This window comes from Neoarius graeffei, chromosome 23 (assembly GCF_027579695.1).
Source record: "Neoarius graeffei isolate fNeoGra1 chromosome 23, fNeoGra1.pri, whole genome shotgun sequence".
Lineage (NCBI taxonomy): Eukaryota > Metazoa > Chordata > Actinopteri > Siluriformes > Ariidae > Neoarius > Neoarius graeffei.
Window position 1 is genome coordinate 30332169 of NC_083591.1, and position 13051 is coordinate 30345219.

Below are 13051 nucleotides of genomic sequence, written 5' to 3' on the forward strand. Positions count from 1 at the left end.
CATGGTCAAAATTATACATACAGCACACCTGATATTTGGGTAAAATGTCTCTTCGCAAGAGTCACCTTGACCAAACATTTTTGTTTACCATGAACAAGCTTCTGGCAGAATTCTGGTTGGATATTTCACAACTCTTCATGGTAGAATTGGTCTCATCTCATCTCATTATCTCTAGCCGCTTTATCCGTCTACAGGGTCGCAGGCAAGCTGGAGCCTATCCCAGCTGACTACGGGCGAAAGGCGGGGTACACCCTGGACAAGTCGCCAGGTCATCACAGGGCTGACGCATAGACACAGACAACCATTCACACTCATATCTACGGTCAATTTAGAGTCACCAGTTAACCTAACCTGCATGTCTTTGGACTGTGGGGGAAACCGGAGCACCCGGAGGAAACCCACACGGACACGGGGAGAACATGCAAACTCCACACAGAAAGGCCCTCGCTGGCCCCGGGGCTCGAACCCGGACCTTCTTACTGTGAGGCGACAGCGCTAACCACTACACCACCGTGCCGCCCATGGTAGAACTGGTAGAGTTCAATTAATATTTTTTTTTTCTTGGCATGGACTCGACTTATAAGCACGGTCCATATATTTTCAATAGGGGTTGAAGTCAGGACTTGGTTTAAGCTTAATGTTAGCCTGCTTTATCCTCCACAACCAGCTCTGATGCGTGTTTGGGTTCATTATCCTGTTGTAACTCCCAAGTTGTGTTCAAGTTTCTGGAAAAATAATAGACCTGGAAAAATAGCACATACAATTTGCGTTCGAATGACACTCTGCTGTTCACAGTTCCACGCTCAAATACTGAGCTTGGTAAAATGGCTTTCAGTTATTCTGCTCCTTCATATTGGAACCTTCTCCAAAAAGACATGCAGCTTAGTGTATTTATTTCACTAGAGCACTTTAAACAGCTACTAAAAAACTTGAAATCAGACTGTTGCACATGTTTCCAATGACCCTTACCTATGCCCCCTTTCCCCATCAGATTTCTAATCAATTTAATGTGTTTTACTCTTCTTTGTTTGTTTTGTTCCTTGTTTGTACTGTCTATTATATGTAGCTTCTTTTACCTCTTCTGTTTGTTTTGATGTTGTTTTGTATTGTATACTTTGTCTTAACAGTATGTGCTTCTATTGTCTCTATGTACTCCCAGGGCTCCCTTGCAAAAGAGATTTAATATCTCAATGGGATATCACCTGGTAAAATGAAGGACAAATAAAATAAAAGTTTCGGATGGTTTATGCTGAAGAATTCTGAAGTAGTCCTCCTTCATTATTCCATCCACTTTGTGCAATGAACCAGTTCCACTGGCAGTAAAACAGCCCCAGAGCATGATGATCCTACCACCACCAGCAGCTGGTACAGTGTCCACCATGTACAGAGGGTCATTGTGGCCAAACAACTCAATCTTTGTCTCATCTAACCATACGGCTTTCCTCCAGAAGGTTTTCTCTTTGTCCGTGTGCTCAGCTTCAAACTTTAGTTAAGCTTGAAGGTGTCAATTTTGGAGCAGGGGGTTATTTCTTGGACAGCAGCCTCTTAGTTCATGGTAATCTGAACTGTAGACAGTGATCCATCAGCTTCCAGTTCATGGCAGCGCTGTGCCATGGTGGTTCCCAGGTTGTTCCTGACCATCCAAACCAATTTCCTTTCAGCTGAGGGTGACAGTTTGGGTTTTCTTGAAGCAAAGTGGCTTGGCAAAGTGACTGCACCTCACAATAACTTGGATACAATTGTTTGAACTGATCTTGGAATTTGCAGTTGTTTAGAAATGGCTCCAAGAGACATTCTGGAGTTGTGTATTTCTGCGATCCTCTTTCTCAGATCTGCACTGAGCTGCTTGGACTTTCCCATTTTACTGTGTGCTGGTCAATCCAATGAGTGCTGTAAACAAACCCTTTTTATGAAGGCACAGAGAAGCTACCAGCTGTAGTCAATCATGATTTCTAATGAAGTTAAGAGACCTCGGCCTTGGCAAGATAAGAGACATTTTGGCAGTTTCAGCACCTCTGAATTAATAATCTAAGTGAGTGTATGTATATTTTTGACCCTGTGTTGATTTCAGAAGACCCAAAGAAAATTAAAACTTGTGCACCGAATTCTAGTGTTTTTTTTTTATTTATTAAAGCTGTATGCTGTACAATCATTCTGCCGCAGAAAAAGAACAGTTCAAAGCAATGACTGAAAGCCCAAATATTGCCATGACATTCATGTCACTGTATGTAAACTTGTGACCACAACTGTACATCATAAGTACATCACAGATACAGATCTAACACACACTTGCCACCTGCTGCCCTGTTTTGCTGAATAACACGTCTGTTGCAGTCCTTTAAAACAAAGAAAATTGTGCAGAACAAGTCCTTGAAAGTCTTAGAATTTCATTAGAAGAAACTATATGAACCCTGCCTCCTGAACACACTCGTATAAAATGTTTGGTTGAAGTGGAAAAGAAAAGATTACTAGCCTCAGTTTGAGTCATGATGGCAATCCTAACTCTTCTAATACCCCAGTTTGCATGCTGGGCACGAGCTACAGTGGATTGTGTGCCTTGGGTTGAAGACCGCTGTTGAATATTATTGCCTTGCTGCTGGAGAGTAGGGCTGCACCGTAAACTGTATTTTTATTACCATCGTGATGTGATTTTCAGACGGCTTAAAACGTTCAACATGAAAGCTCAACTGAAATTGCTTTACCCACAAACAGTTGAACATGTAACAATGCAGCAGCAATACAAATACTCAGCTATTTGCTTTGAGAAATGGCAAGAATATTTTATAAATTAACTTTTGTTTATTTTTAGCCATTGTTATTTTACATATTTTAATCTTGTGCTGGTCCTAGTGCTGTTTTCCAGAAAATGAGAATATCTAGGGAAGATTTCTTTATTATTCATGCACCCTCACAGCAGTATGTTATTACAGTTCTAGTACAGCTTTGGCCGATGTTTCATATAGCCCTATTGGTAACCAGTTAAAAACCGTCTTTTTTTTACACAATGAGGGCATCTTAGGGGATTTAGGGGAAAGTAATTAGTGACTGGACTTTTTACCTCGTTATGTGTCTCTTTATTGATAAATCCTGCACAAGGAAGTTAAGTAGAAACCTAAAGTTCATCCAAGATGTGGCATTTTTACATGAAGTCTCTTAAAGTGCTAGTCTTACGAAAATGACATCACGACTGGAAATTATACCTTATAAAACTAGACATGGGTGGTGTAGTGGTTAGCGCTGTCGCCTCACAGCAAGAAGGTCCGGGTTCGAGTCCCGTGGCCGGCGAGGGCCTTTCTGTGCGGAGTTTGCATGTTCTCCCCGTGTCTGCGTGGGTTTCCTCCGGGTGCTCCGGTTTCCCCCACAGTCCAAAGACATGCAGGTTAGGTTAACTGGTGACTCTAAATTGAGCGTAGGTGTGAATGTGAGTGTGAATGGTTGTCTGTGTCTATGTGTCAGCCCTGTGATGACCTGGCGACTTGTCCAGGGTGTACCCCGCCTTTCGCCCGTAGTCAGCTGGGATAGGCTCCGGCTTGCCTGCGACCCTGTAGAACAGGATAAAGCGGCTAGAGATAATGAGATGAGATGAGAGAAAACTAGACATGGTAAATAGTTTACTGTCTAAATTATATTTTAATACGTGACCAGGAACATGTCGTATTTAGTTGGTAAAGTTTGGCTCTTTGAGTCTGCCATTACACGAATGCATTCCTGGCAAGTTACTGTTAATTCAAAGGAAGTGACATCATATACACAACGCTTGAAAGTTCACGGTATTTCTGGCTGCATCTGCTTTGCAAAGTGTAACACGTTTTTAATAATTTTTTTTAATCCACAACAAATTAAAAGTCAAGTTATTTGTATAGCGCTTTTAACAACAGATACTGTTGCAAAGCAGCTTTACCGAATTTTAATTGCTTTAAACATGAGCTAATTTTATCCCTAGTCTATCCCCAATGAGCGCGCCTGTGGCGACGGTGGCAAGGAAAAACTCCCTCAGACGACATGAGGAAGAAATCTCGAGAGGAACCAGACTCAAAAGGGAACCCATCCTCATCTGGGTGATAACAGATAGCGTGATTATAACATTAACAGTTTTAACATGAAGTCAGTTTTGTTGATGTTATAAACTGTTCATTGATGAAAACTTGAGTGCAAAACTGTTCATGACACCTGCAGTCCTAAAGTTAGCAAGTTAACTGTAGTCCTCAGCCATAAAAGTATTACTGTAAGTGTCCAGGGCATCTTTCAAGTGTGACTTTCGACTGTCCATATGGGACCATCCTCCACAGGAGCAATGTGACGAGACTCCAGCCAGAAGTAGGGCATCAGGATGGATCAGGCAGGTCCGAGGAGCAGAAGAGGTCAGCATGCCTCCTACGAGGTGTGTCCTTCAAGGCTGTTCAATTGTAACGAATTTAAAAAAAGTGGAATTTTGATCGGTTATAGCCCAACGTTGGCAGAACACCGAATGGGTTTGATTTGTACAGACAAAGAGAGGTAACTTCAAGCCGACAGGACGGTTCAATGTCTGCTCCATACATTTTGAAAAGATAAATTTGTGAGGCAAATTCACATAGAAGGATTTGAGCGTCGTTTGGTACATGGAGCAGTTCATACGATCTGGAAACTTAAGTCAGAAGTTAGTTGAGAGAGACAACAGGATGGCATGTCCATTCATCTCATCTCATCTCATTATCTCTAGCCGCTTTATTCTGTTCTACAGGGTCGCAGGCAAGCTGGAGCCTATCCCAGCTGACTACGGGCGAAAGGCGGGGTACACCCTGGACAAGTCGCCAGGTCATCACAGGGCTGACACATAGACACAGACAACCATTCACACTCACATTCACACCTACGCTCAATTTAGAGTCACCAGTTAACCTAACCTGCATGTCTTTGGACTGTGGGGGAAACCGGAGCACCCGGAGGAAACCCACGCGGACACGGGGAGAACATGCAAACTCCGCACAGAAAGGCCCTCGCCGGCCACAGGGCTTGAACCCGGACCTTCTTGCTGTGAGGCGACAGCGCTAACCACTACACCACCGTGCTGCCCCGTGTCCATTCATTTGATGTTGAAATCATGTTTTTAGATGCAATAACACGTCGCACGTGTTTCAGTGGACAAAAAGGCAATGACGAGATTCAGAAATACACAAGGAAGTTTATCGCAGAGTGATTATAAATTAATCTTGCAATGGGCTTTTCATTCGCGCCAATTCCGTGATTATTGTAGGGACTTCACCTTAAAATCAGCTCTCTGTAAAGGAACACCATAAGATCATCATAGGTTTTGGAATTTTGAAAAAAAAAAAATTCTGGTTGCAGATACGGTGATTTTTAGTAAAAAATAAATAACGGTAATTGCGTGCCGACCCCCCCCCCCCCCTTAACGTTGTAACACAAAATAGAAAGGGTGCATATGGTTCTAATTGGTACTGTTAGAACCAGAAAAGGTTGTAGTTTTATGAGCAACTTAATTTTGAAGGTGAATCCTAACAAATTCCTGGCTGTTGCGTGCTTGCTGCGCATAATGCATATGGCACAACGTGCCACCCACTCCTACCAGCTCCAGCACTGAAAAGTGAAAGTGCCTAATTATTGCCATTATTTAGCCTTGTGCTTACCAAGTGAGGTTACAAAGATGACAATTACAAAGAGACACTACGCTGCTTATGAAACCCACTGTTTCATAACTGAAAGTTGAACAAATCAGTAAAAAAAGAACAAAAAGCAAACTATGATTTGTACCATGTAAAACCACTGGAGCAGTTGTTGCTCCTCTTCTTCACGAGCAACTTGGCTTGAATTCGTCCGCCTCTTTCTCCATATGCCTATAGGTTCTAAATTGTCCTCAGACAACCAACCAAAGATTGAGGACAAATTTGAAGGGCTTTCGTGTCTTTTTCAAAAGAATCAGTATCTGCAATGCACGCCATTGCAGAGAATAGTATTGACCCTTCCCACTCACGTGACCTTCGTAAACGCGACCGCCATTTTGGACATGAAGAAATAACGGTTTATGGCACAGACCCTTTCGGTTCTCGCTCATCTAGCTGCTACAATGACTGCTTAGACTGCAACAATAATACCTAACACACATTTAAGTATCCGTCGTAAAGACGTGAAACTCGTCGAGTGACGAGTGTGTTCATTGATAAGCTAACACAATCTAAAAGTAGACATACCATCACACTGCCCTGGCGCTGTGTACAGTTTACCTTCTATGGTTTGTGCACTCACTATTTGCCATTACTTTCTCCAACCCAGTGTTCGAACTATGCCGATATTTTCGGGGAGTCCCTTTTTTCCCCTGGGGTGTGTGTGTGTGTGTGTGTGTGTGTGTGTGTGTGTGCTTGCGCTTGCCTCAGAGCGCGGATTTCCAAACACATGAGAAGCCTATCTTACGCACATATCACGCGGACTCCACACCCCCACACACGCATCGCGTCTGAAGTCATAACTCATCAGGGGAAATCGTGTCCGCATTGGCATGTTCAAAAAACAACCTCGCGTCAACAATGATACCACACGCAAGAAAAAAAAAACAGTCAGGCTACTCAACACATCTGATCCACAGCAGCACCAAAGCATCACTGGAAATCATGTCAACAACCAATCTTCCATTTCAACACGCGTCAACAAACAAACTGCACCACAAACATGAACGAATCGGTCAGGCTACCGATTCCAAACCCACAGCAGACGAATAATTAAATGCATCTTACCTTAAAGCAGAATCGACCACAAAGGAAGTGTGTTGGCACTGTTGGCCCACTTCCTTTCTACTAGTTTGTGTCCCCAACCTGGCAGCAGCAGTCGTTGTCATACCGGTTTATTTTATCTTTGATGTAAACACAACACTTCGGATATGCAAATGCTTCCCGTTACACACGATTGCTATGTCAATAAACATCATTTTGCCAATATTTTAGAGACCATCCATCTTCTCCGTCGGTCAGCATCTGTCGGGATCCGATAAAATGATAAATCTTGCCTTGTGTGTTGATGGTTACTACGTCCAGGTGCACAACAATATAATGGCATGATGGAAGTCTTGCTGAAAGTAAAAACTTTCTTTGATGGCTATATTCCTTTCGATGCTTCGCCGTCGTTCCTCGTTGTTGGCTGTGGTAGACTACTGGTAGTTCATGTCCAAAATGGCAGCCGCATTTGTCGTGACGTCATGTGGGATGGGTCAATAGAGTCTGTGCGGACACAAATAAGGCAGTGGTGCATATGACGTCACACATGCAGCGCCACTGACCTGTGAAGCGCTGCGATCTAATAATGGCGGACAGCTTTTAGTGATTTTTGGAACAGAATTCGGACACAATAAAATTTATTTTTCGAACCAATTTTTTTTTATTTATCAGTGAACTTTACAACCTATTTGAGCATATCACACACAGAAAACCCAGGATATTATGATGTCATTTTTGTTAGGCTAGCCCTTTAACATAACCCAAGAAATGTTGCGGGGCAACAAAGCAGATTGTCATGATGCTGGAAAATCGGAATAAATTAATCAGACCTCGCCAAGTCAAAACCTTTGGCATATTGTTACAAAGCAAGAAGGAGCTTATGTGTTTAGCAGTAGAAAAATCTTTAAAATAGATAACAGTGAATTGCTTCTGCTTGCTAACACGCTCAGTGGTTTTATGAGCTGAATTGTGTGTTGGTGTCTGTGTCCATGAGCACCTTCGACAGGGAGGAGGATTTCTGGTTTTTTTTTTCTCTATATTAATTCATAGTGCAGCTTGAACGACAGATGATATTCGCTTTGTTATCCCAAAGAGTTTAAAACAAACATGGGCCTGTCTCCTCCTTGTACCATCTGCTCACATGTGTGATGTGTTAGCCAGCTGAGAGACACACTACAGATGCCTGTGCCATCTCTCATCTCAGCAACGGATTAAAGAAAATCACAGTTATGGTGGGAAAGAAGATTATAATGGATAAACACTAATCCATGAAGAATGTATTGCTTGATTTTGTATGTATTGAATGTAAAGTAGATCTGCATGATATAACATAAAAGGATTATTTCACTACACATTGTTATTGGACTAGGCCTTGAAATGAATAAAAAAAAAAATCACAGCTGGAGTTCTTTTTTTTTATGTAAGGAATAACACAGGACAGACTGTACAGTATTACAAAAATAATGCAAAACTTCTGACCAATCAGATTCAATAATTCAACCTTACTGTAGGATAAAAATGTTTTAAACCATGTTTTATGGTTAAATTCTTTTGTAGCTATTAATTTGTGCAGAGTCTCAAAATTGTGAAAAGTGTCACTGTTTAGTGTTTTCGCTGAAGTTTGAAAAAAGAAGAAACTTATTGTAATTTCAGAGTTAGCATTGAATATGTAGCAGGCAAGTGTTATGAAATCATAACATGTAAAAACAAATCAATTGTAAATGCAGGCCATGCAGCACCTTGGGTAGGGTTTGGATTTCGTTCAAGGTGGGGACATTTTGCATTTTAATACACTGGCAGTCAATGAAAAAGTCCAGGTCAATAATTCAACATATTATGCAATACGGAGTTGGGGAAATGTTTGTTTTGAGATGTTTCTATTGAAGAGCGTGCACAGAAGTCATTAATGAGTTCTCCTCAATCCAAACATTTTTCAATAGTCTTCAGGGAGTGGTCTTTAGGAATCAGCTCAAAGTGCTGTTTTGGAGAAAAACAAAAATTTGTACACGGTTGAAAGGATGGGTTGGATAGCCTTTATTAAGGCCATGAAAAAGCCGACTTTTGTATTCCTTATGTCCAAGATGCCACGGTTAAATCCAGATGACAGATGGCGGGCCCTCGGCATGGTGCAAGCCGGCCTAAGTTTTTCAGAAGTTGGGCGTCGATTGAATGTCCAAACCCTGCCATGGCCTGCGTATTCACCTGATCTCAATCCCATTGAGCATTTATGGGATCACCTTGGTGTTCAGATCCAGAACCGTGTTCCTCGTCCCATGAACAGAGGTCAACTGATCCAGGCTCTTCAAGAGGAGTGGCAGGCCATTCCACAAGACAGGATTCGCCGTTTGATACGCAGTATGCGTCGCAGACTGACGGCTTGTATTGCTGTTGGTGGGGACAATACTCGGTACTGAAGCTGCAACTTTCCAATTACAGGGTATCCATTTTGTTCGGACTGTACATTATCAAAGCTCACAACAATTGTGATTTTTTGTTTATTCATCTCGAGTTAAATGTCAGTATATTGATCTGTAAGCTTCTAGTACATGATTTCATAGCTTATGAATAAAATTATTTTCATAAATGTCACCTGGACATTTTCATTGACTGTCAGTGTATTATTATCTAATGACTTTTTGTGAAACTACCAATTTATTATTATTCGATATAGAAAACAGCCTCAAGTCTTTCCTGAAAGTACTAGAACAGAAAGGCTAGTGGTGGTTTGTTTTTTATCCCCCGCTGGCCGAAAGGCCAGAAGGGGGATCATGTCCGTCCGTCTGCCCGTCCCAGGAAGGGTGCTCACCTTCTGAAATCAACTCCTTCCACAATTTTTGGAAGAATTTTATGAAACTTGGCAGGATTCTTTGTTATATGTTGGTAATACGATTATTGTAATTTCGTTAAATTGGGTCACATTTTACCAGTTACAGCCCTTGATTAACAAAATTATACTTTGACAATTTCATGAGTGTGTTTTCCTTCTGAAATCAACTCCTCTCACAATTTGTGGAGGAATTTCACCAAACTGGCCAAAAGGCTTTGTTATACGCATATTGAAATTTTGTTTAATTTGGGCAAATTTTACTAGTTATTAACAAACTTGTACTTTGGCAATTACATCAAGGTGTGCTTGCTTTCTGAAATCAACTTCCCTCACAATTTTTATGCCCCACTGGCCAAAAGGCCCGAAGGGGGATTATGTCGTGGCGATGTCCGCCCATCCCAGGAAGGGTGCTCACCTTCTGAAATCAACTCCTCTCACAATCTTTGGAGGAATTTCACGAACCTTTACAGGATTCTTTGTTATATGTTGGTAATACATATTGCAATTTCATTCAATTCAGTCACATTTTACCAGAGTTATGGCAGAGTTGCCAGCGGGGGATATTGTGCTCTCAGAGCACTCTCCTTTTAAAAAAACAAACAAACTATACACTGGGGATATTTGTGTTTGAGATCAAAAGATGAATTGGAGGCGATAGATCAGAATTTCAGCTTTACTTTCCTGATTATATCTAGATGTGTTAAACAATTTAGAAAATGTCACCTTTAATTTGAACCCACCCATTTTTCAGTTGGTCAAAAAAAAATGCGTGTAAATACATTTTTTGTTTAAAAAAAAAAGGATAAACCAACATGAAGACCAGAGAGCTGTCTATGGGAGAAATTAGTCATTTTGAATCTGAGAAAGGGGGGGGGGGGGGGAAATCGATCAGAGCCATTGCATAAACACTGGGCATAGCCAATACAGTAATTTTGAATGTCCTGAAAAAGAAAGAAACTACTGGTGTACTAACAACCAGACACTGAATAGGATGGCCAACGAGAACAGCAGTAGTTGATGACAAAAACACTCAGAGTTGTGAAGAATAACCTAAAAACAACAGTGACATCACACACCTCCACATGGCAGGGGCGAAGGGCTCACAATCCACTGTTTGAAGAAGACTTAGAGAGCAGACCTACAGAGGCCATACCACCAAATGCAGCAGTACCACAATCATCAGCAGTAAGTATCGGAAGGCCAGATTGGAATTTGTGGAAAAAATATGTGTTCTCCAACCAGGATTAATCTCTACCAAAGCGCTGGAAAGGCAAAAATTGTGGAGAAGAAAGGATCTGCTCATGGTCCAAAACATACAACTTCATCAGTCAAGCACACTAGAGGTCATGCCATGGCTTGTTCTTGCATGAGTGCTTCTGGAACAGACTCATTAATCTTTATTATTGATGTAACTCGTGAGGTAACAGCAGAATTAATTCAGAAGTCAATAGAAAAACATTGTCTACCAATTTACAGTGACATGCATTCAATTTTATTGGGAGGAACTTCATGATGGAGCAAGACAATGACCCAAAACACACTGTGAACACAACAAAGAACTTCATCGGGGGGGGAGTGAAGGTTTTACAACCCCAATTCCCAAAAAGTTGGCATGCTGTGTAAACTGTAAAGAAAAACAGAATGCAAAAATTTGCAAATCATGGAAACCCTATATTTCATTGAAAATAGTAAAAAGATAACATAGCAAATGTTGAAGCTGAGAAATTTTATTGTTTTTTGAAAAATATATGCTCATTTTGAATTTGATGTCAGCAACATGCCACTGTGTTTCATCACCTCTACTTTTAACAACACTCTGTAAACGTTTGGGAACTGAGGAGACCAATTGCTGTAGTTTTGAAAGAGAAATGTTGTCCCATTCTTGCCTGATATACAATTTCAGTTGCTCAACAGTTCGGGGTCTCCTTTGTCATATTTTGTGCTTCATAATGTGCCAAATGTTTTAAATGGGAGACAGGTCTGGATTGCAGGCAGGCCAGTTTAGCACCCTGACTCTTTTACTATGGAGCCATGCGGTTTTAATGTGTGCAGAAAGCAGTTTGGCGTTGTCTTGCTGAAAGAAGAACATTTTGTCTAGATGGCAGCATATTATTCTGAAACGTATATATCATTCAGCATTAATGATACCTTCCCAGATGTACAAGCTACCCATGGCATGTGCACTAATGCACCCTCATACCTTCACAGATGCTGGCTTTTGAACTGTACACTGATAACAAGCCGATGGTCCCTCTCCTCTTTAGCCTGGAGGATGTGGTGTCCATGATTTCTAAATAGAATTTCTACTTTTGATTCATCAGACCTCGGGATAATTTTCCACTTCACCTCAGTCCATCATAAAAGAGCTCGGGTCAAGAGAAGGTGGTGGTATTTCTGGATATTGTTTATATCTGGTTTTAACCTGCATTTGTGGATGCAGTAATAAACTGTTTTCACAGACGATGGTTTCCTCAAGCATTCCTGACCCCATGCAGTGATTTCCAATGCAGATATGTGTCTGCTTTTAATGCAGTGTCTCCTGAGGGCCTGAAGATCACAGGCATCCAATGTCAGTTTTCAGCCTTGTCTCTTGTCTACAGAGATTTCTCCAGATTCTCTGAATATTTTCATGATATTATGTACCATAGATGATGTGATCCCCAAATTATTTGCAATTTTACATTGAGGAATGTTATTCTTAAATTGTTGCACTGTTTGCCCATGTAGTTTTTCACTGAGTGGTGAACCCCTCCCCATCTTTACTTCTGAGAGATTCAGCCTCTCTGGGATGCTCTTCCCCAATCATGTTACTGACCTGTTGCCAACTAACCAAATTATTATTATTTTTTTGTTATTACACTTTTTCAGTCTTTTGTTGCCCCTGTCCCAACTTTTTTGAAACGTGTTGCTGACATCAATGTCAAAATGAGCATATATTTTTCAAAAAGCAATGAAATTTCTCAGTTTCAACATTTGATATGTTGTCTTTGTACTATTTTCAATGAAATATAGGGTTCCATGATTTGTAAATCGTCATATTCTGTATCTATGTTTTACACAGTGTCCCAACTTTTTTGGAATTGGGGTTGTAGACCGGCCAATTCAATCAACAAACTTTAATCCAACTGAAGATGCATTTCACCTCCTGAAGAGATGACTGAAGGGAGGAAAACCACCCAAAACAAATAAGTGAAAGATGCTACAGTACAAGCCTGGAAAGGTATCACAAAATAAACAATGATGTCGTCGGTGGGTTGCCAACTTGATGCATTCATTCCAAGCAAGGGCTATGCAACCAGACATGGAGTTATTCACTTTATTTACTTATTTTAAGACAATCTGTTCCTATACTTTTCTTTGCTTAAAAAATGAGTGCTCTGCTAACTAAGGTGCCATGTTCAAATTAGTTCAACACATCTAGATGTAAATATCAGAAAATGACTGCTGAAATTCTGATCTATTGGCTCATATTTTTCTGCTCTCAAACCCAAATGCCTTCAGTGTATGGCAAAAACAAAAG

The 13051-nt window shown here is 41.0% G+C and overlaps 1 protein-coding gene across 2 annotated transcripts in view; it reads left to right on the forward strand.

Annotated features, from left to right (window-relative positions):
* Positions 1–13051, forward strand: part of map6d1 (MAP6 domain containing 1) — a 50583-nt gene that overhangs the window by 19919 nt on the left and 17613 nt on the right. Inside the window, exon 3 of one of the 2 annotated variants that reach the window (XM_060906050.1) lies at positions 1160–1471. The exons of the other annotated variant lie outside the window; for it this stretch is intronic. Within the exon in view, the coding sequence (XP_060762033.1) occupies positions 1160–1183 (24 nt within the window). The 3' untranslated portion in view covers positions 1184–1471. Of the gene's footprint in view, positions 1–1159; positions 1472–13051 lie in introns of those variants that run through there. 2 annotated transcript variants of the gene reach the window in all.